Source organism: Ambystoma mexicanum, chromosome 2p, assembly GCF_040938575.1.
Source record: "Ambystoma mexicanum isolate Mex_15411 chromosome 2p, UKY_AmexF1_1, whole genome shotgun sequence".
NCBI classification, from domain to species: domain Eukaryota; kingdom Metazoa; phylum Chordata; class Amphibia; order Caudata; family Ambystomatidae; genus Ambystoma; species Ambystoma mexicanum.
Window position 1 is genome coordinate 1,451,574,742 of NC_090923.1, and position 21,368 is coordinate 1,451,596,109.

A 21,368-nucleotide genomic window follows, 5' to 3' on the forward strand; every position below is an offset into this window, starting at 1 on the left:
TACTTTTGAGCACAAGGCTCCACTCTTCGTAGGGCTCGGACTTCCTTCTAGTTAGGTGCCTCTGAAGGCGGACTGGGTCTAACTATTATTCGCACTGCCTGTTTTCCTGCCCATCTAGGTGGTCTGCACATTTCGTGCGTCTAACTCGTTCGACTCGTTGGTAATTGTATATATATTGTATTTGATTATGATGTGTTGGTTTACTTGAGTTTTATTGTGATTTCTCGCTACGGTCAATGTTACAAAGGCCTTGTAATAAATGTGTCTATATTTTTAACACAACACCTGCTTGGAGTAATTTGTAAGTGTCCTTGCTTTGTGTGCTCATTGCGGGCTTTCAGTCACCCTCACCCCTCTTGAGACCTAGTCTTGACCGCCGCGATCGCTACCTTGATTGGTCTGACTTGTCCAGAGGTTACCCTGTTCCAAGAAACTAGGCTGGCCTTCTGAACCTCTGCCCCTCCAGGACGGAGTTCAGAAATCCATTTTAACAACCGCACCTAGATGGAATCCCACAATTGCAAGGACAGCAATGTCAACTAACCAACAAACTAACAATGCCATCCCTCTGCATACACCTCTCAAACTATAACCAAACACAACCACAAGCCTAAAACGCAGCAATCCGAACAAACTTCACAATGCAACAAAACAAACCACACACAGACTTGCACAACAGCACATGACTACGGACCATAAAACACCCCAAGCCCAGCCAACGGACCCACCGGGCTGAGGCTGCCAACAGCACATCACTGCTCTCTTGCACTTTTCCAGCTTATTCCCACTAACCCACCCCTTCTCCTCCCCTTTTTCAGAGCCGCCAGAGCGCCAGGGGACCACTTCGGTGGTGCTAGTGCACGGTACAAATGTCCTTTAACATTAACATAACAGAGCATAACTGCATGGCTGAGGACAGCCTCCTGGGAGCTCTGAAAGGGATGTCAACACCCTTTTGACCATTGCCATGCAGTTAAGGCAACTGTACTGGATAGAAGAACAGAACTGTGAGTAATGGCCTTTCCCCTGCCCTGGACTAAATTACCCCTGGTTACTCACTTACCTCAGGTGTCTAAATAATCATTCAAGGCCACCAAGGTCCGTGATACAAAATATTACGTAACACCAACACAATTTAAAAAAAACAGACCTTCACACTACAAAACCCACATATAGGTATAGCCAGTGTCCAGAGACTTCTCTGGATCCGTCACTGCACATGGACTAGAGCCAAGATTGCCCATTAGAAACTGGTTATATTTCTCGCACTTTCTACTTCACCTAGCACAGTACTTAGAAGGGAACGTACAAGACACGTCACATGGATGCGTTGCTACGGCCGTTCCTCTAATGGGAACTAGTCGCTAGCCACGCCTTGCAAAGACGACACGTTGAAGTGCACAACCTGAGGCACGTGATTTTCCGGAAACAAGTGAACGTGCAACCCATGTGATGACGAAGAGGCGGAGCGTTACTTAGGTGCGTTTCTCGGATGGGAACTAGCACCACTGCACTGCTGCTCAGTCGGTGGATGGTAGTGCAGATAGCACGCTGGTGGCATGGAGGTTTATCTTTAAATCGTGGGAGTGATGCGGCTCCATTGGCAATCGCAGGTCTAACGCAGACGCCCACAAACGGAACAGAGTAATTGGATGTATGCCACAGAGCCTGCATGATCTCGGAAGCTCCAAGGACATCTAAGCCATATCATCAGTCACAATTACACCACCGCAGGCCACTGACGTGATGGCGACAGTCGGCCAGTTACTAATGACAGAACGCATTCAGGGTTCATGGGCAAGCGCCACCAGGTGCGCGCGCATAGTTCTCTGATCTTAGGCAGGGTTGGACAACTGTTCACTAAAAAAAAAATCCGCGCCCCTAAAGCCCCTGACACACGCCCCCTCGATAATCTCTTCACTTTCCTATCTCATGTTTCCCTTTTAATACTCCCTTCCCTCTAGTATATTACAATATCGACTCTTTTTACCCTGTGTATCCCTTTTCTCCTCTGTGTTGCCTAGTGCCCCTTTCTCTTCCATAACCCTCGTCTCTTCCATTCTCCCTTCGTAGCCCCGTGTTCTCTCACCCCTTTATCTTCCCAACACTCCTCTCTTGCCTGCCGTATGCCTCATCTCTATTTTCCCTTCTCGTTGTCCGTCCCAATTCTTCCTTCTTTTGCTGCGTTCTGTTTGTTACCCACAGCGGTCCAGTAGATTGTTTCTCCGCTTGAACACCAGAGCTGTGTTTCTTTCAGATAATTCTTGTTAACCTCCGTACCGAAGGCAGAGCTCCCATCCTGCGATGTCCTATCCCCGGGGGCCCCACATCTTGGCAGGAGTGAGCAACTGGCCTCTAGCATGTACCTGCCAACTCCTCTTCTGGCTGTATTTACACTGAATGAGCAGACACCGCTCGTAATTCAATGCTCGCACTGTAAATCGCCAGTGCTGAGCTCGAGGGCGTTCTCTTTCTCTGACTGGAGCCGAACGAGCTCATCGGTGCCTTTCAGCCGACTGAGAGCCAAGCTCCCGAGACCATGTCTTCAGAGCTTAGCGTTGCCATCTCCTGTGAGTGTTGAGCTTCCGGACCCTCTCGACTGAAAGATGAAGTCTGCCCCTCGAATGCTGAACTTCTGCGACTTTTCGTCAACTGTTCTCCTGGACCCCCTTATTGACTAGAAGTGGAGCCGCTCCTGGGGCCCCCTTATTGACCAGAAGTGGAGCCGCTGGTCCCCTCTTGTTGCCCGTGCTTTTGAAGTCCTGGTATCTTGCCATACGCCAGTCCTCCAGCCGTCTACACTTAGGCTATTGCGGTTTGTTCATCCCTGCATCTGCCACATCTACTCCAAGGGTTGACGCATAATGTCTACGGATACACCTTCAGTCCTTTAAATTCAAGCCCCATGCATGTTGGAGTCCCAATTGGCTACTTGGTGGCGCCCGTCTGATAGTTTCTTTACGAGGCCTCGACAGGTCTCGTCGTTTCTCTGCCATGCGCCTCTCTGCTGTGCTTGCCCTCCTGCGGCCCCTACTGCCCCTGTTGTTAGGACTTTCTCTTGGTTGCAGCCTGAGCCTGCTGAGAGTGTCTTGGGTGCAGGGCAATGGCGAGGACACCTGCCTGGATGCCTCTGGGCGAAGTGGCCAACATTTTGGAGGCGAGCACTTTCAGGACGCAGGAGCAGCAGGGCCAGGATTAAAACTTCAGGACTTCAAGCCACGAATTGTGCCTTATTACAGGGACCCAAACAAACCCTACAAGAAGGTACTAAGGTAAGATCAGCTGAACTGTGTTGCTCCAATCATTAATCACAGCAGCCGCATCCCCCTGGCTCTGTTCCATAGGAATATGTGTAAGAGTACCGTAGTTTCTAACTAGACCTATGTCAGGCGGGTGTAGCTGGCCATCGTATTTATTTGCATTTATTTATTTAGGGTTCTTGCAGCGTGGCTCCTGCAATCTGATGTTCGCTTCAGATTGCATAATTCAAGAGGAGGGCTCCATAATGTGGTGGCCTTGTACTCCCTCGTTTATAATTGAAAACGTTAAAGGGCATTTACCATGAAAAAAAGGAAAGCACAACTAACTACCAAAGTACAAAGAATAAAAACTGGACTGGCTGCTACACTTGTTGAAATGGGTCTAGTTGCTAGATTTAGGGGTTTCATTCTATCGTCTCCACAAGAAGTGGAAAGTGAATCTGGGTACACAGCAGGCTTATTTATTTTTGGGGGGTATGTAGGGCCCTACAATGGCATATTGGTGAGCAGGAACTTAGATTGCTTGTTGTGTTATTGGTTTACAGTGTTAACAAGCCATATAATGCACCTGAGGTCAACAAAGTTTACAGGATATTTATTATACAGTAGATGGCTGTTGCAAGTTCTGTGAGATAGGCATGGTGACACTGATTTGCATTGGGGCAGGGTGCATTCATTTTGAAAGCCTGGCAAACAAGAATTATCCTTGGTTTCTTTAAGTAATTACTATAATGTGGCAATATAGTTCCACACAAAAGGGCCCAAGAATAATCCTGTGGGAGTAAGAGGGCTGTATGAGGCGGTGTATACTTTCGGATTTGTTTTTAGTGTGCCATCGGTGCACCCCACAATTCTCTCGCATAAACACTTCGCCACACAACAGTCTTCAGTTGTTGTTTTCTTGGAGACTGGTTTGTACTCTGCCCTTTTTCATTTTTAGTGGGAAGAGAGCAGAGTACAATCCTCACTCAACAGACGCTTTGATCACATCATCCCAGGACATAAGCAATGGGAGAAAGAAGGGCTTCAGAGCAGGCATCATAAAGCGAGTGAGCCGATCATTGGAGGCATTTTCCCCTTGTACACCACTTTCCAGAAGGTTGCCCGCTCTGGAAAGCCTCCCATGAATGAAGAGTAGATCAGCCCTGCTCTGCCCTCTCCACGCCGGTGCCTCAACACCATGACCAAGGAGTCGAACGAGGGAGGGGCATAGAATGGTTTCAATTCTGTGAATTACTGCATCCTTACCCATCACATACTTGGCCATAAAATGGTTACCTGGCAAGTGGTGTACATGCCTGTCTATTTAATAGCTGTACCTTTTTATATATGATGTGATCACATTGGTAAATAATGGCAATATCTTGCAAATGGTGTGGGTGACTGGACATTTGAAGTCACGATCTGGCAAATGGGCAAATACATCCGTGATATTAGTACCTGGAATATGATGTTGGTTCCTGGCAAATGTTATGTGCATCAGAACATCTGATTTGTTAACCTGGGCATATACCTGGCAAACTATGTAATATCGTGGAAATACTTTGTAAATGGTGCGAGTATCTAGACCTGTATCAGTAATTGGCATATAACAATCCACAAATGGTTTGAGTAACTTGGCATTTGATGACAAAATCTGGAATTCGGTATATATTCCTGGCTATTTAAATGTGTAAGTATCTTGGCATTTGACTCCAATATCTGGGCCTACCACGCCTGATAATTGATTGGGGTGGTTAGTGTGGAAGTAGAGCAAGGTTACTAATTTAAAAGCAATCTATAGGGGCCAGATTTGACCACCAAAAATAATCTTCACATTAACAGTCGCTTGTGTGTGTTTCTAGTGGTGCTTCGAGTTGGATGGTGTTTAGGGGCAGCATTCTGACACGTGGGAGCGTAATAGTGGAGATGCCGTTGGTGTGTGTGATGTAGGGTCAATGAGGGTGTTTGGTGCGATTGGGTGCTTACCTTGCTTCAAGGCTAGTGATGTGGATGGCGATTGCTGTGTGATGGCACTAGCTTTTAAATAGCCGCTGTCTGTACATCCTCCCGTTCACGGTTTACCTACTCTCATACCATGTATGGTGTTCGGAACACCTGCTTCAACACTGCAAATCCCACCTGGCATTCTGTTTTCCTAGTAAGCGGCAACACGTCAGATTGCCTACCCCATTCTTCTAGGCCCTCGTCCCCCTCCTCGCGCATCAGCTCCTGTCACCCACGTGGTTCGGCCCTAGCACCACATCCGCTCAGATATCTAGTCACCCGCTGGTTCACCTCCTCGAACTACCCTTTCCTCCACTAACTGCCCAGTCAGGACGTAATCATATGTCTGCAATGCATTGTAATGCATTTGGCATTCTCTTCCTTGTCAAAAACAGAACCGGAAATGTATGTCGATGATTACTGTGCTGGAAGCTGGCAATGACACCGTGCGTGGTCTTGTTAGCAGCCCATACGCACAGTGGTTCATTTTTTTTGGCTTACTTATTGCCCTGCCACCACCCTCCCAGTTCAGCCACATTTGAAAGCCCTCCCTCAGCAAGCTTTCCCGACTACAGAACCTGGCCATGCAGTGCCGAGTCTAGGATTTGCAACACCCTGTGCAGGAAAAGACAAGACACTCCCCCCTAATTTGCAGATGTATTAATATTGTTAGAAGGCACAACACAAAAAATCACATTACATGAAGGACAATCTTTCGTACTGTTCTGCATCACGAGAATTTAATAGCAAGATAAACATTAATTTGTGATATGCATATGAATGCTTACTAATATTATACATTAAGTGACACTTCTGGTCTGTAAAGCTATGATATACTCTTTTTCGAAAAGTGTACACTATAAACTGAATCACTTCTATGGACACACTATTTTGGCAGATGAGGTACATTAAGAGAATATGATTTGCCCAAGGTCACGCACTTAAGTTAAATGGAGAACCTGGGGGTTGAGCCCTGTATGCAATTTAGGCCCTTGGCTGGCCGCCTGCCTTCCAAGTTCGTGTTGGTAATATATATATAATATATACCAAGGCCTCAGTTGGTACTCGCCACTATCCTATTGGAGAGTAATAACTGACTATTGGTGTGTAAGAAATGGTGAGCTCTGTGCATGTGATGTGGGGAAATGAGGGGGCGAGTGCCTGTATGCCTGGTTGGCATCTTGCAGCTTCACATTTTTACCCCCCTGACAAATATGTAAATCCAGTACGCAAAAAGTACGATTGTAGCTTCATAATTCACAATTAATATATTGGAGTAAAGGAATGCAAAGTAATGTACGCCTAATCATTCACCTCTTGGTACTTGAACTTACTTGTAATTATGAACAGTACAACGAGAACATGTGAAATAACTAAAGGAAAACAAGCAAACAAGTTTTGTCTGTGTCAAACAGATCTCTCGAATTACAATACTGGGGTGCCTGGCTATTCCCTGATCTAGCAAAACAAAGAGGTGATGGCTGGCAGTTTTAGAATTAATCTTAAGCCTCTGTCAATTTCAACCCTCCTTACCATCGTTCTTCGCCTGCCAAGCCATTAAAAGAAAGGGGAAAGACCATATGCAAATCAGACTTGGTCCCACTTCAAAAGGGCAGTCCACCCCGAACTGCTAGGTCACATCTCTTCTGCACGAGTCCCCAGATATGTTTTGGTGTCATCAGTGAGGATTATCTTGGGTCTCTATGCCTAGCAGGCATGGGACTCTTGTCTGGGCATACCCATTGCTGCTCGGGGTGGCAAAGCAAAACAAAGAGGTGATGACTGGAAGGTTTAGAATTATTCTTAAACATCTGGCAGTGAGCCCTGTGGAGAAAGGGCTGGACTTTACTGCCTGTTAGGCTGTTTGGCGAGTGCTGGCAGGGATGGCCGGCCGCACGCAAGCACTCAGAACGCGAGCCTAAAAAAGACGTGAGAGAACAGGTGGGTGTGATGTAACCCCAAACAAATCTTCCAGTACTACAAAGAAAACAAGTCGTTTTTTACATGTTTCAACATGCGATGATGTCAGTATTGCTATTAACGAGGAAAACATCAGCTATACAAATATTTCGGACGAAGATCACGTGTTTGAGAGTGAGTGCAACCAGCAAGGCGTCCATCAGGGTTTGGGGACTGACAGTAGCAGTCACCCCGAAAACCCTAAACACAACATCGCAACAGTGTCCACATGTGTCTCAACATGCTCAACACAACAACCTAAAGTGGGCTCTAGTGTGAGCCACATGCAAGACGAATCTCTCAAGGTTCACTTACCCGTGGCGAATGCGCAGTCTTCGGTCTGCATGGCCCCCCGGTGAGGCCGTGGAGGGAGATCCGTGCACAGTGGGTGGGGCTTGTCTTGCTGATCTCGCCGACCACGCGGATGAGTCGGCGTGTAATCCTGATGCTGGTTGGCGTGATGGCGTCGGCGGAGGAGAGGCTGCGTCATTGTCGCGGCCCGGTGACGGCTCGGAGCTTGGGGGCAGAGCTGTGCAGTGGGTGGCTGTCGAGGCCCGCAACGGCGCTCATGCTATGGTGCAGCATCCTGGCTCCACCCCGGCTTCTCCGATCGCGACATTGGAGGTCGGGGGTTTGGGCATGAGACAGAGTCCAGTTCCTATAGGCGTGCCAGGAGACCCCCCCCCCAAAATCAGGTGAGAATATGTTTACAATAAATGAGGGGCTGAGCAACATGCGGATGGTGTGCGAGGCTCATGATGATGAAGTTTTCGCTGCCATGTACGGGAAATTAAAAGTCCTCGCCATTCCAGTCTCGGAGGCGGGTGGAGGCTCGGGGAATGAGCAAGCCCCTCATGATTACGAGAGACGTCGTGACTCGATGGACGTAGCAAATAACATCCTAGCCAATCTTATTTTAATGAACAAGGCTTATAGCACTGTAGGGAAGGACTTGTCCGTCCAGGGTGGCCAATTGCAAAAGTCTACTCATAAACGGCATAATGAGCAACTTATTGGCTCAAATAAAGACATATGGTCTAACGTTTCATATAAACAGAGGAAATCGCCGGCGAGCGACCCAAAGGAGAGCAGAAGCCCAACTTCTTTGAATGAAATGTCTTTTAACCAGATACATTCTCAAAAAAGAGCTACTAACCTCAAACAGGCGCAGTTGAACTCAACACATCTGAGCACTCGATCTGTACTGCACCCTAGCTCTATTATATCAGGGTCGTGTGATCTGTCTGACTCTTCATTTATTGAGCGCCCCTTTCACAAAATAAGGAGGCGAAGAGTACGTAGGTCTGTCAAACCAACGAAGCGTGCCTCTGATGTTAACTTGCTGGAGACCAAGAATCTGTGGTTATCCTCTGAGTTGCACTCTGCCTTAATTTCATCAATAGCAATTTCTCTGGCCCCGTACATGAAACTCTATGAAAATCTGAATGATTCTTTGAAAGATCTGACAACATTGACCGCTTTACTGAATTCAAAAGTGACTCATGTGGAACAAGTATGTGGCCAGCCCTTAGGAAAGTTGCTTGAGGTATTGAAAACTCTGGACACTTCACTGCAATCATCACATGAGCAAAAGAGAAACGATGCAACCGATAAAAAATTGCTTGCAGATGTTGCGCTGGCCATATTTCAAAACACTAACATTTTAGGACGTTCTCCAAAGCAACCCACGGTTGGGTCCTTAGAACCTATGCCAAAAATGACGATAGTTCCACTAGGCGGTGACCCTGGTGGAACAGAAAATGTGGCCTACATTCCTGAAGAGGTGCAACGTTTACCACAGGATAATATTATTGATCTCTCGAGCGCCAAAAGTTCAGATATAGTGACCCACACTGATCCAGCCAGGTCGGGTACAATAGCCAACTTACAGGTGGAAATTGATAGCTCTGCTAAGGAGTGTGATCAAATAGCTGATATCTCCTTTAATACAGCCTTTGAACAAGCAAGAGCTTGTAAACAACGACTAGCCATCAAGGAGCAAATTCCTACTACATCAGCGTTGAAAACTCCCGTACATAAGGAGAACAAGGGGCCAATGAGCACCCACGGAGAAGAAAAACGTAAAACATTCTCCATCTTTGGTGGAACGCCAAATAGTTCAAAACTGGCGGAACCAAAACTCAAAGTTGCAAATTCTACAAAAAAAACCAAAAACATGCCGGCTAAGAGAGGTCGCACAAACACAGGAGCGAGAAAATTCTTAAGGAACATTAAAATTGTTCAAATTGTGACGGAAAATTGTAAGAAAGCTGAATCTACGACAACCAAAGTGGCACAACCTATAAAAGGCATTAATCAGCAATCACAGGATGAGAATGAAGAGGCGCTAAAGAGCATTCCAGAAGAGCTTCTAAATATGTCAACTTATGATGAGGCAGATGTACCGGAGGCGGCCCCATCTGGCACACAGAGGCCGCTAAACGAATGTGTAGACACTTCAGACCTTCAACGCTCTGTCTTTGTGACCTCTCCCACCGTACACAAAGACCTCAAAGTATTAAGATGGGAACTAAAGCTCCTCTCGGCGCAGCTCAACCGAATCTGTTAATGGCATCTCAGGAGCTCAAGGCGGTGGAGACTCCAGCACGGCTGAACAAGAGTCCAAAAAAGGTTGATCAAGAAACCTCTTCATTAATTGCTCAAGACAAGATCTTCAGAATTTGTCGGCTTGTCAACGAACCAGAAAATTCGACAATAGATCTAACTGTCCCGACAAGTCCACCATTTGTGACTGCACGAAAAAAGATTGAAATTGTGCGCTAAACAAGAAGGCTTAAATGTTACTGCTTTGAATGAATCCAGCCTGGACACACTGGGAAAAGTCGACTTGGAGGTCGGCTACGCCCCCGGATTCAAAGGGCGAGCTGGAGAGACCTTAAAATTCGATGAGATCGATAAACCATCACATGTAAAAGCCTATTCTAGCGAGATTGGTTGAGAAAGGAACAAAGAGCAAACGATAAAAGCTAAAGGAGCAACGCCGGTCTTTAAATTATTGATTGAGAGGCTGGATTCTGTGGATAAGCTGATTTTAAACTGTGCTAACATCATTCACTTATTTGACTTGATCCCAAGTCTACGTCCTATTAAGTCAAGTGATGTTAAGATTGTTGAATTTCCAAACGAAAATCGGAACGACAAGGTAATTCTCCATGTGACCTCGTCGTTAATAGCCAAATCTATCATGGAAGCGAATGTTGCTCTGTTCTCACTGGGGTTCGAAGTTTACGAGCTGGCAGTACAGGGGGCGAATCACCTAGAAAGTTTTGAAAGAAGTAATGGCGACATCTCAAAATGCTTACAACAAACCACTGTACTACGACACATAACAAGGCAGCAGAGATCGGTTTAGAGAACAACAAGGTTGGAGGAAAAGCCAACAGCCTCGATACCAGAACAACGGGTGTTGAGATAAAACAGGCTGAAAAAGAGGATCCTACTTTTAGAAATGCGAGCACTCTAGAGGCATCAAAAGCAAGCATAAGAATCACGATAAGTGGAGGTCAAAACTGCAGACAAACACCAGCCAATGATATCAAGAGCCTGAGTCCCAAGATCACCAACTGCGAGTGGGGTTGGGTAGCAACAACGATCAACACAAAAAACCAACAATAATGCCAGGAAGTTCCGGGCTCAGGTGAGTGCTTAGTGGCCTCGTGGCCTCGTGGAACACCCGAGGTTTCATGCACCTTTTCAAAGCAAACTGGTTAGAAGGATTATCTATTGTGTGTCTGCAAGAGACATGGTTAAGCGAGAGTCCCCTTGCAAGTGATTATGAAGTGGCACTTAATCCAGCTATGAAGTTAGAAAAAGGACGCCCGATGGCGAGGTTATTAACTTTAGTTAAGAAGACCTCGGGCTATAGGATTAGTGAGTCGATCAACCACTCCCCCTTCATACAGGAAATCACGATCACAAACGACAGGGGTTGCTCCGAAGATCCAGACGAGATGATTCTTCTAAACGTGTACTGGAACCACCTGAGGGCAGGGGCACAAGAATTTGTAGATCAAATCACCGAGATTCTTGATTCCCTGTTTGTGCTTAAGGAGCACGCAAATATTTTGATTTGTGGGGACCTGAACATTGACCTTTTCAACGCTACTACCAAAAAAATAAAGGCGTTGAGCAATAACTGGTTGGAGGAAATGAAAACCAGAGAAATGCAAATGCTAAACGGAAACACGATTGGAGCCTTGAAACCGACAGCAACATGGCATCGAGCTGAGACTAAATCCATAATCGACTACATATTTGTATCCAGAAATCTACATGCTCTAATAAAGTCCTTCAAAGTTAGGAGACAAACGAACAGTGATCACAATATATCCTGCTAACAAGCCTCATTATGAAACCAAAAGAGGATCTTGCGTGGTAGAAACATAAGATCCGAGTCACATCTAATAGGGTTAAACTTCGGCTGGAGTCGCACGAGGTGGCTAAGTTGGCAACAGCCTATTGTCAGCAAAGCACCGAAACAGACTATGCACACCTACTGCTCGACTTCAAAAGCAAACCTGTTGGGCTTAAACATCCAAATATGGTGCGCAAGCATTGGTTTGACTAGGAGATACAGATCCATAAAAGACAGATGAGACAAGTGATCCGACATGCCAGATTGGGAGACCAGTGTGTCCGAAAAGAGGCTATTGGAATGGCAAAACAGAAGTATAAAAACTGGTTAAAGGCCCACAAACATATGACCATCCAAAATGACGCGGAATCAATGTTGATGGCACTGAAGAATAAAAATTCAGGAGATTTTTGGAGGATCATCAACACTATGCAGGCTCCACAAAAGGCCTTGAAAGCGTGTTTGGTGTTGGAGAAGGACTGGATCGCCCACTTTGAAGAGCTATATAAGGGCCAGGATGGCGACGCTCCGATGTTTCCACCTCGATCAATCGATTATTGTAAGGAGGACATATTGATAATTGCAAAATCAAACAGCTCGAGAGCACCTGGCCCGGACGGGTTAACCAGTTATACTATCAAACAACATCCCGAGATATGGGCAGAGCTGTGTGTAACCCTTTTTAAAAGAATAAACAACACGGGAACATCCCCTGAATCATGGAAATCAGCGGCCCATAGTACCAATATTTAAAAAAGGAGACCGATCGAACCCAGGTAATTATCGACCAGTGGCTCTTTTGGAAGTTCTGGGCAAGATTTATGCTACTGTCTTGTAACAAAAATTGGTAGCATGGGCGGTTGAAACAGGGCACGTTGATTCCTGACAGGCTGGATTTGTAAAACAGGTGGGCTGTTCTCTAAATCTACTACTGTTAAAAATGGAGGCCTTGAGATCAAATATTGTCATCTACTTGGCCTTTATTGACTTTTCTAGTGCATTTGATACTGTTGACCGCGATTTGCTATGGTCAAAATTGTGCCAGTGGGGTTGTCCAGAAGATCTAGTAGCAGCAATACAGGAGCTCCACACGGACACCTCAATCAAAATTTGACTTGACCAAAGTGGGTCTTTGTCAACCACAATCAAGACGCACAAGGGAGTCAAGCAAGGGTGCCCGCTTGCCGCTGCAATATTCAGTCTGTACATATCAGACTTGGGATACTCATTACATGCAGTGACCTCTTATCCACCAAAAGTGAGCAATGTGCGCATAAACTGGCTTCTATATGCCGACGATCTGGTGATCATGGATCTAACACCGGTCGGCTTGCAACGTAAATTAGACGTAATCCAAGTCTATGTTGGTGAGAATCGCTTGTTGATCAATGCCAAAGAAAAGCAAAGTCCTAATATTCAAAAACCTAAAAGGGGCAACATCAATGAAAGTAAAACATCTTAAATGGTACATGAGTGGGATTCCAATGACGATATCACACAAAGTCAAATATTTGGGAATGGTGTTAAGTTCCTGCATTAATGATGCCCTGTGGGTGGCAGACACGAAAAGGAAATGAACCCAGTTAGCAAATCAAACTCTGCTAATGAAAAAGAAATATGGGAAATTCTCTTTGGAACCGGTGCGGATGTTCTATCAGCAAAAAAAAATGCCAGCACTGATCTATGGAGCGGAAAATGCTCTGTGATGCTCCCATGAATTGTGGTCCTCTCTGGAGAACCAATTCTGGTCAAAGGTGTTGGGTCTCCCCAGAGGGACTTTGTCCTCGTGTATCAGATACGAGTTATCCGTGATTTCACTGCATGCAAGGATTGTGTGGAGCTTACTGGCCCTATATCGAAAGACTCGAGCGCGAGAAAACATCCTGCAATTTGAACTTCTTCAAAGCGCAACGTCGCAATGCCCGAATCTGGTGGCTTTATGGATGCACAGATGCGAAAGCTTACTAGTAGAATTCGACATCAAGCCCAATTTACTCCATGAAAATCCAGTCGCTGGTAAAACGAAAATTTGACGCTTGGACTGGGAGAAAACTTGTTCTGAAAGATCGACGGCAAAGCTGATGTCGAATGCTCCTTTGGAAGTCTGCCCCTTTAACACGCCTCAAGGTTACATCCATTTGTTCCCGGAACCAAATGAACGAAGACGTTTTATGTTTTCGTTTAAATCTGTTTAAAACGAAAGAGCGGCTACAAAAATGGAAATGCAACAAAAGCTTAAACCTCAGATGTAGATTTTGTACCAAAGTACCAGAGACGCTGAAACATCTAGTGTTGTCTTGTAATAGCTTTCGGGACAACAGAACATTGCTTTTGGGACCTTGGGGGGCCAATCACCCTTCGTTGTGTGCGGAAGAATGGTGGGATCATATGTTTAACGGTACCGACCTAAAACTGTTATTTCCGCTGACACAATTTCTAGCAATAATTGAACACCGGCTGAATATGGTTGTTGATGATTTGGAAATATATAAAGGGCCATTGTCCATCTTGAAAGCTGATGAATTGGGGGAAAGTTAGATGGCGATGGCGATCCCGAATGAAGTATTTTGAGGAATGATGATGATGTATGTAAGAAATCCTTTAAAGGTTTGTAAAAACCATATAAAAAAATAAAAACATCTGCCAGTTGCTCTGAGCAACCCTCCTGACATAGTTCTTTGCCTGCCTACCCATGCATCAACATATGTCAAACCACACACTGATCAAGGCGGTTTTAGATAGACCTAGGACCATTAGCGTCTCTCTAGACAAAATTCTTCTTTTTATTTTACAAATTCATGTATCAAGAAGCATTTATTAAAAACATTCATACAAAACGAGGTACAATACAGTACTCTAGTGTTCACATTAACACAGGAGTAAAGTGCAAAAACATTGCATGTCATTTTTGTTGTGTATATTTTTTAGTCTTTATTCATCACCAGTGCAACCCCATTTATTACACTTGGGATTATCTGAATCTGTCTACCTTCTCACTCGACTTAATGAACGGTGTCTGTAACTGTTAATTTCAAAACATATTGACACAATGTGTTTCAGCTTTTTGAGCTGGTGAAAATTGCTCTTTAACACCCTTCATCAGGACAGAGATAACTATTTCCTTCTCCCACCATGTGCATTTGGATTCCAGCACGGCTGACGCTCATAGTCACCATTCTGAAAACGAGATACTGAATGTGCATAGACCGGTGACTTCCATAGGAAATTCATTTGGTGATGAACTCCTCCTGAAACTGTCAAGATGAGATCACATCACTCCAGTGCTAAAAATGTTACATTGGCTTCCAATCAAACATTGTATCACATTTAAAACAATGTGCATAATACACAGGGCAATTAACGGACAGGGAGCAGAGTTCCCACAAAAGAAAATAACCATCTACAAACCTATGAGACTCCTCAGATCAAGCAATGAAATCCGCCTGGAACCAAAACCTTATGCCAGAAAAAAACGAGGAGGATCCTCTTTTTCTCACCTAACGGCAAAAACCTGGAACAACATCCTGAAAAGAATAAGAAATACCAGGTCACATAAAATTTAGAAAACGACTAAAAACCTGGCTCTTCAACACCTCGGAGCCAAACAACTGAAACAAACAGGAATACAAAAGAACAGGTTGACAGAATATATGATGGCACTGACAACACCTAGGATTGACTAAGGGAAGCTCCTACAAGAACAACAGACAATGCTAGGTGAAATGGAACACGAGCAACAACCACATCTTGAACGAACAATAGCAGACATGCTTAACACAAAGGCACAACCAACTACCCACCCACTCAGACAGGACGTTAGGTAAAGGGGCGCAGGTGATCGATCCAAAAGGACTAGTTTACACTGATCACAAACTGGGATGGAGGGGCTCGCCAAATATATAGACAGAAATGCTAAGACTAGCTTACTTAACATAATGACAAGAACCCTGCCACGGCGCCGGCAAAGAGGGACCGGTACGAGAAGAAGTACCGGGTCCCCGACGCTGCCCCCTTGTGCCTTCGGGCACAACCTACCCCGGATTCGGTCGTCTCTTGGGCGGCGGTAAAGAAGAAAGCTGGGGGGGGCATCGGCCTTGACATCAACTTCCCCGCCGGACGCCGAAGGCAGGAAGTTGGACACGATGGGACGACGGATCATCTCATCCGCAGCGACGACTATCAAGGCGGCCAACGCCCTGGCTATCGTAGCCCGCTACCACAGGGAGTTGTGGTTCAAAATCGCCCCTCTGTTAGACTTCCTTCCGGATGCCAAAAGGGCTGAGGCCCTTGAAATCCTACAGGAGGGGGAGATTACTTCGGACCACGCCATCACGGTGGCAACGGACATCGCCGACACCGGTTTCCGTCAGTTGGGCAACAGCGTTTGCTTGAGACGACGAGGATGGCTCAAGGCCACGGATTTCCGCCAGGACGTACAAACCAAGGTTTTGGACATGCCCTTCGACGGGAACAACCTGTTTGGGAAGGCGGTTGATGAGTCCCTTCAGGCCATCAAGACAGACACAGAGACTGCCTGGGCACTGGGAGTGCTCCAACAACGACGGCCGTCCTTTCGGAGCTCCGGAGGCAGACAAGGTGCCTCCAAGGGATCCAGCAGTGGCTCCTCCACTTACCGCCAAGCGGCAAGATCTTCATCCCAGGAAGCCTACAGGGGACGCGGCAAGTCAGGTGGTGCCTGTCGTCGTCGACAAGGAGGTCAAGGAGGCAAGGCGGCCTCCAACCAAGATTGAACCGTTAGTGGGCTATGGCCCCCGCCGACGCACCCCGGTGGGAGGCCGGCTGGCGAGGTTCGTCAGCGTGTGGGAGTCCATCTCCATCGACCGTTGGGTGCTGGACGCCCTGGCCCAAGGGCACGCCCTCGAGTTTCAGAAGAAGTGCCCTCGCGTTCCACCCGTGGCCAGGAAGGAAAATCACGTCCCTCAACAACTGTTGGAAGTAAGGGCGATGCTCAAGAAGGGTGCCATCGAGCTCGTCCCAAAGAGGCTTCGGGGCTCCGGAGTTTACTCAAGGTACTTCCTCGTAAAAAAGAAGACAGGAGGATGGCTCCCCATCCTGGACCTACGACGACTGAACAAGTACATCAAGGCACAAAGTTCTGTATGGTCACCCTCCAGCATGTGCTGGGACATCTGGAGGAGGGCGATTTCCTGTTGTCGTTGGACTTGGAGGATGCGTACTTCCACATCATCCATTCTAAAAAGACACCGAAAGTTCCTCAGGTTTGTGGTCCAAGGGCGGCACTACCAGTTCAAGGCCCTCCCGTTCGGATTGAGGTCGCCACCCAGGGTGTTCACCAAGTGCCTCGCACCGGCTGCGCCTACAGGGGATCCACGTCTACCCCTACCTGGACGACTGGCTCATCCGGGCAAGGACAAGGGAGCTCGCCGTGGAGCACACTGCGAAGACCGTCCAGCTGCTCACGGACCTGGGATTCTCCATCAACTTTCCAAAATCCTGCCTGGTTCCGTCGCAAGTCGCCCTGTTTCTGGGAGCCAAGCTCGACACAGTGGCGCGGCTGGCCTCGCCGTCGGAGGAAAGGACCAGGACCATTCTGGGCAAGGTGCAGCGTCTGCTGGCCACGGACATGGCCAGGGTAAGATCTATCAAGTCCCTCCTCGGGATGATGTCCTCCTGCATTTATCTGGTGCGCCTTTGCAGGCTTCGGATGAGACCCTTACAGGCGTTCCTCGACGCCCGCTGGATCCAGTCGATGGGCAGCTTCGAGGACAGGATCCCTATCAACGAGCCGTTCCTTCAGGCGATCCGGTGGTGGGGTACACGCTCCCTTCTGTCGGCGGGCACAGACTTTCAGACCCCAGCTCACCAGGTGACGGTGACGACGGACGCCTCCCTGGAGGGTTGGGGAGCACACTCCGGAGATCTTCACGCGAGAGGCCTTTGGCTCCCGGAGGAGAAGTGTCTCCACATCAACATCTTGGAGCTCCGCGCGGTGTTCTGGGCCCTCGGGTCCTTTCTTCCGTCCCTCAAGGTGGTGAGGATCTTCACCGACAACACCACCACGATGTTCTACATCCGGAAGCAGGGCGGAACCAGGTCCCCGGCCCTATCCAAGGAAGCCCAGGATCTGTGGCATTGGGCCGTCACCCAAGGGATGTTTCTGGTGCCTCTTCATCTGGCAGGAATAAAAAACACGATCGCCGACTCACTCAGCAGGGAGCTGCGCTCGTGCCACGAGTGGGAACTACGCCAGGATCAAGTGGATCGACTCTTCCGATGATGGGGCGAACCCCAAATCGATCTCTTCGCGACGGCGACGAATTCCAAGTGCCGGAGGTTCGCCAGCAGGTTCCCCCAGCCGAGGAGCATGGGCGATGCTTTCTCGTTCCCCTGGGATGGCCTTTTTCTTTATGCGTTCCCTCCGCTGCCGTTGCTGCTCCGGATCATCAACCAGCTCAAGAGGTCCCGGTGCAGGATGATCCTCGTCGCACTGGCGTGGCCGAGGCAGATCTGGTTCCCGGACCTTCTGGACTTGTCAACGTCCCCACCAGTCAAGCTGCCGACGGACGCAGACCTTCTCTCCAGAGAAGGAGGTGCCATTCTTCACCACAATCCGGAGTCGCTGAACTTGCAGGCCTGGCTCCTGCAGCACTAGAGTTTGGAGGGTACGACATCCCAGCCGACTGTAGAGAGGTTCTTGCAAAGGCCAGGGCGTCCTCAACTCTCAAGTGCTACGGACATAAATGGGAAGAGGTTCTCTGTCTGGTGCCGTGCGCAGAAGACTAACCCTCTGCGGATTACGGCCCCTCAAGTACTGCCGTACCTACTGTCGCTGGCCAAAGCTGGACTGGCTCACGCCTCCATCAAAATACATCTGGCTGCAATCTCCCGATATACCAGGACGACGGGACGGGCGTCCTTGTGGTCTCATCGCCTGGTGAAAGAATTCATGAAGGGACTATTCCGATCATTCCCGCCGGTGAAGGCTCCTGCCCCGGCGTGGGAGCTTAATGTGGTGCTGACCAAGCTCATGGGGGCCCCATTCGAGCCTATGCATTCGGCGCCTTTGAAGTTCCTGTCATGGAAGACAGCTTTCCTCGTGGCCATCACCTCCGCACTACGAGTGGGAGAGATCCAGGCCCTATCTTGCAAGCCTCCATACTTGACTTTTCATGACACGAGGGTGGTGCTGAGGACACACCCATCCTTTATGCCCAAGGTGCCGTCGGACTTCCACCTCAACGAGCCCTTGGTGTTGCCAGTTTTCTTCCCGTCGCCGGCTGAGAGGACTTTGCACTCGCTGGATGTAGCTAGAGCGCTGAAGTTCTACGTGGACCGCACAAAGAGTTTTCGGAAGACGTCACAGCTGTTTGTGATGTGAACTTTGGGACTGTGAATCAAGGGAAGGCTCTCTCGAAGACTTCCATTTTCAGATGGCTCTCCGGCTGCATCATGCACTGTCACCGGTTGGCAAACCGACAGTTGCCCAGCCGTCCGAGAGCCCATTCGACCAGAGCGATCGCTGCTACCACGGCGTTCCTGTCTGGTGTGCCCCTGCTGGACATCTGCATGGCTGCGACGTGGAGGTAGACGCACACCTTCACAAGATTCTACTGCGTCGATCGGGACTCCAGGGAGGAGTCCAGAGTCGGCCAAGCAGTGCTGCGCAACCTGTTCGCCTAAGGTGAGCCTGGGGAGGAGGTAAGAGTTGCTTAATGTTGAGTTGTTGTATTGCTTAATGTTGAGCCTGTTGCCACCTCCCGTGGTTGTGCATGTGTGTACTGCTATGTATTCTCTTATTCATGAGCATGTGAATCCATGCCAGACACCATGCTGGAGAAGGAACAAGTTACTTACCTGTAACTGTTGTTCTCCAGCATGGGTCTGGCATGGTTTCACATGCAAACCCTCCCGCCTACCCCTCTGTGGCTCTTCACTTGGTCATACTGCCACTTTACGTGCTACCAAATCTGAGGATGGCTGCCGGAGGCAGGGCTTAGGGAGAGGGCAATCATTGGCTGGGGGCAGTATGACCCAGAGACCAGTGATTGGTTACTACTAAGAAAGACAGATCAGAAACGAAACTGATACTGATTTTTTTTTTTCTATACCGAGGATTCCCGGCCTGACGACGGGGAATATTCATGAGCATGTGAATCCATGCCAGACCCATGCTGGAGAACAGTTACAGGTAAGTAAATTTGTACCATGAATGAAATGCAGTCAATGTTGCCCCCTCACCTCCCAAAATATTCTGGGATTGTAGTTTGGAATTGTAAATATCAGTCCCAGAATATGTTATGGAATGCTTTTTTAGAATTCGGGGGGAAAAACCCCGACACCCGACTTGTGCAATAGAGCCACTACAATGCTACAGAAACTAGTTCTTTAGATTGTAACACATATGTAGAGGAGTCAAACATGGAACATGCTTTAAAAGGCTCCTGCAGTCCAAGCAGGATAACAAGAGCCAATGACATATGAGCAAGTAGACGTGCCAAAGGCAGGGCAGCTTGCAGAAAGGTTCTCTGCACAGAATGAAAAGGCACTAGGTTAACTGCACAGGTGTGTGCTTTTGTCTAGTGTTATGAAGTCCTCACCTTTTCTCTGGATGTCCCAAGTAGGCTTCGTGATACCTCCCTTAGCTAGATGATGGGCTCATTGGTGGGATGGGGAGAATCATTTGGTCTCCTCCAGTAGATCTGCGTGTAGATCCCATTCCCAGTTCCCTGTGCACTGAAACAACAGGGGAGGAGCCTGGGAGTCCCAAGAGCTGTCTAACTGGTTCTCAGTAGATTTCTATCGCAAGGTAGGAGCCAGTCACATGAGGCCTTATAGAGCACTCTCCTGTTGCCCTACAGGGGGACTTGATGAGATCTGGGAAGTTAGAAGCACCTTGCCCCCACAGGCTACCCACAGCACCTGCTTGGAGAATTTGAACTGAGAGCAGAGTCCTACACCTGGGATTTGCAGACCATGGTAGAGAAGGGAAATCTGGCTCCCACTGAAGAACAGCATTTTTTAAAATCCACTTTAGTTACACTAACTCAGTGGGAGACCTGAAGTCGGGGTGTAGTAGGTGGAGGGATGGCGAGACAGTCCCAAGTCCAATACCCAGGCTATAGGCATCCCAGGGTGGAGCACAACAGCCAGTCCTAGCCGAGCTACCAGATCTGAAGCCTCCTTCCCCAGAGAGGGAACTCGGTTTCAGTCTGTTATTGTGGGAGTTTAGCAACAGTAGAAGGGAGCTGTGGTTGGGAGAATGGAGAGGTGCCAATTTGGAGCTGTCTGGAGGAGACTGTAGGAGGCTGCCCAAAGCCCATAATACTGGAAAAGACGCACAGCGGGCTTGCCCTTACTGATACCTGAGGGCTAAGCAGAGTCTGGATCAGGAACCCAAGGAGCGCCTAGAGCAGGGGCCCTCGGCGCTCAGAGGAAGGGGTGGAGCAGGAACCAAAGAGCATGAGAGGTTGGTGAGTCTAGTTTAGAGGCGCATGGTGCTCTGAGAAGCCAAGAAGGTGCCCAGATGGGTGAACCTAGAATGTGGTAGTTGCATAAAGGTTTGGGCTCAATAGAAAGAAGAAGGCGAGGGCAGTAAAAACAGTTCCTAAGGAGGTGAGGGCTGTGACAGAAGTGTCAAAAGGAGTTAAGAAGGTGAGGGCATTGCTAGATGTGGTGAATGAGCAGTGTCTGATTGGGTGAAGGAGAGGCCAGTGGGAGCAGTGCCCGAAAGGGTGACTGAGAAGACTGTGTTAGTTGGAAGTATGGGAAATGCGAGGCAGGGAGTCGATTGATGATAGCTGGGGAAA

General features: G+C 48.0%; 1 protein-coding gene across 1 annotated transcript in view; it reads left to right on the forward strand.

The window, feature by feature from the left end:
• The first annotated feature begins 1,473 nt into the window (after positions 1-1,473).
• CHPF2 (chondroitin polymerizing factor 2) overlaps positions 1,474-21,368 on the forward strand; it is a 286,723-nt gene continuing 266,828 nt past the window's right edge. Inside the window, exon 1 of the mRNA XM_069646018.1 lies at positions 1,474-3,272. Coding sequence (XP_069502119.1) covers positions 2,995-3,272 — 278 coding nt within the window. The 5' untranslated portion in view covers positions 1,474-2,994. The remainder of the gene's footprint in view (positions 3,273-21,368) is intronic.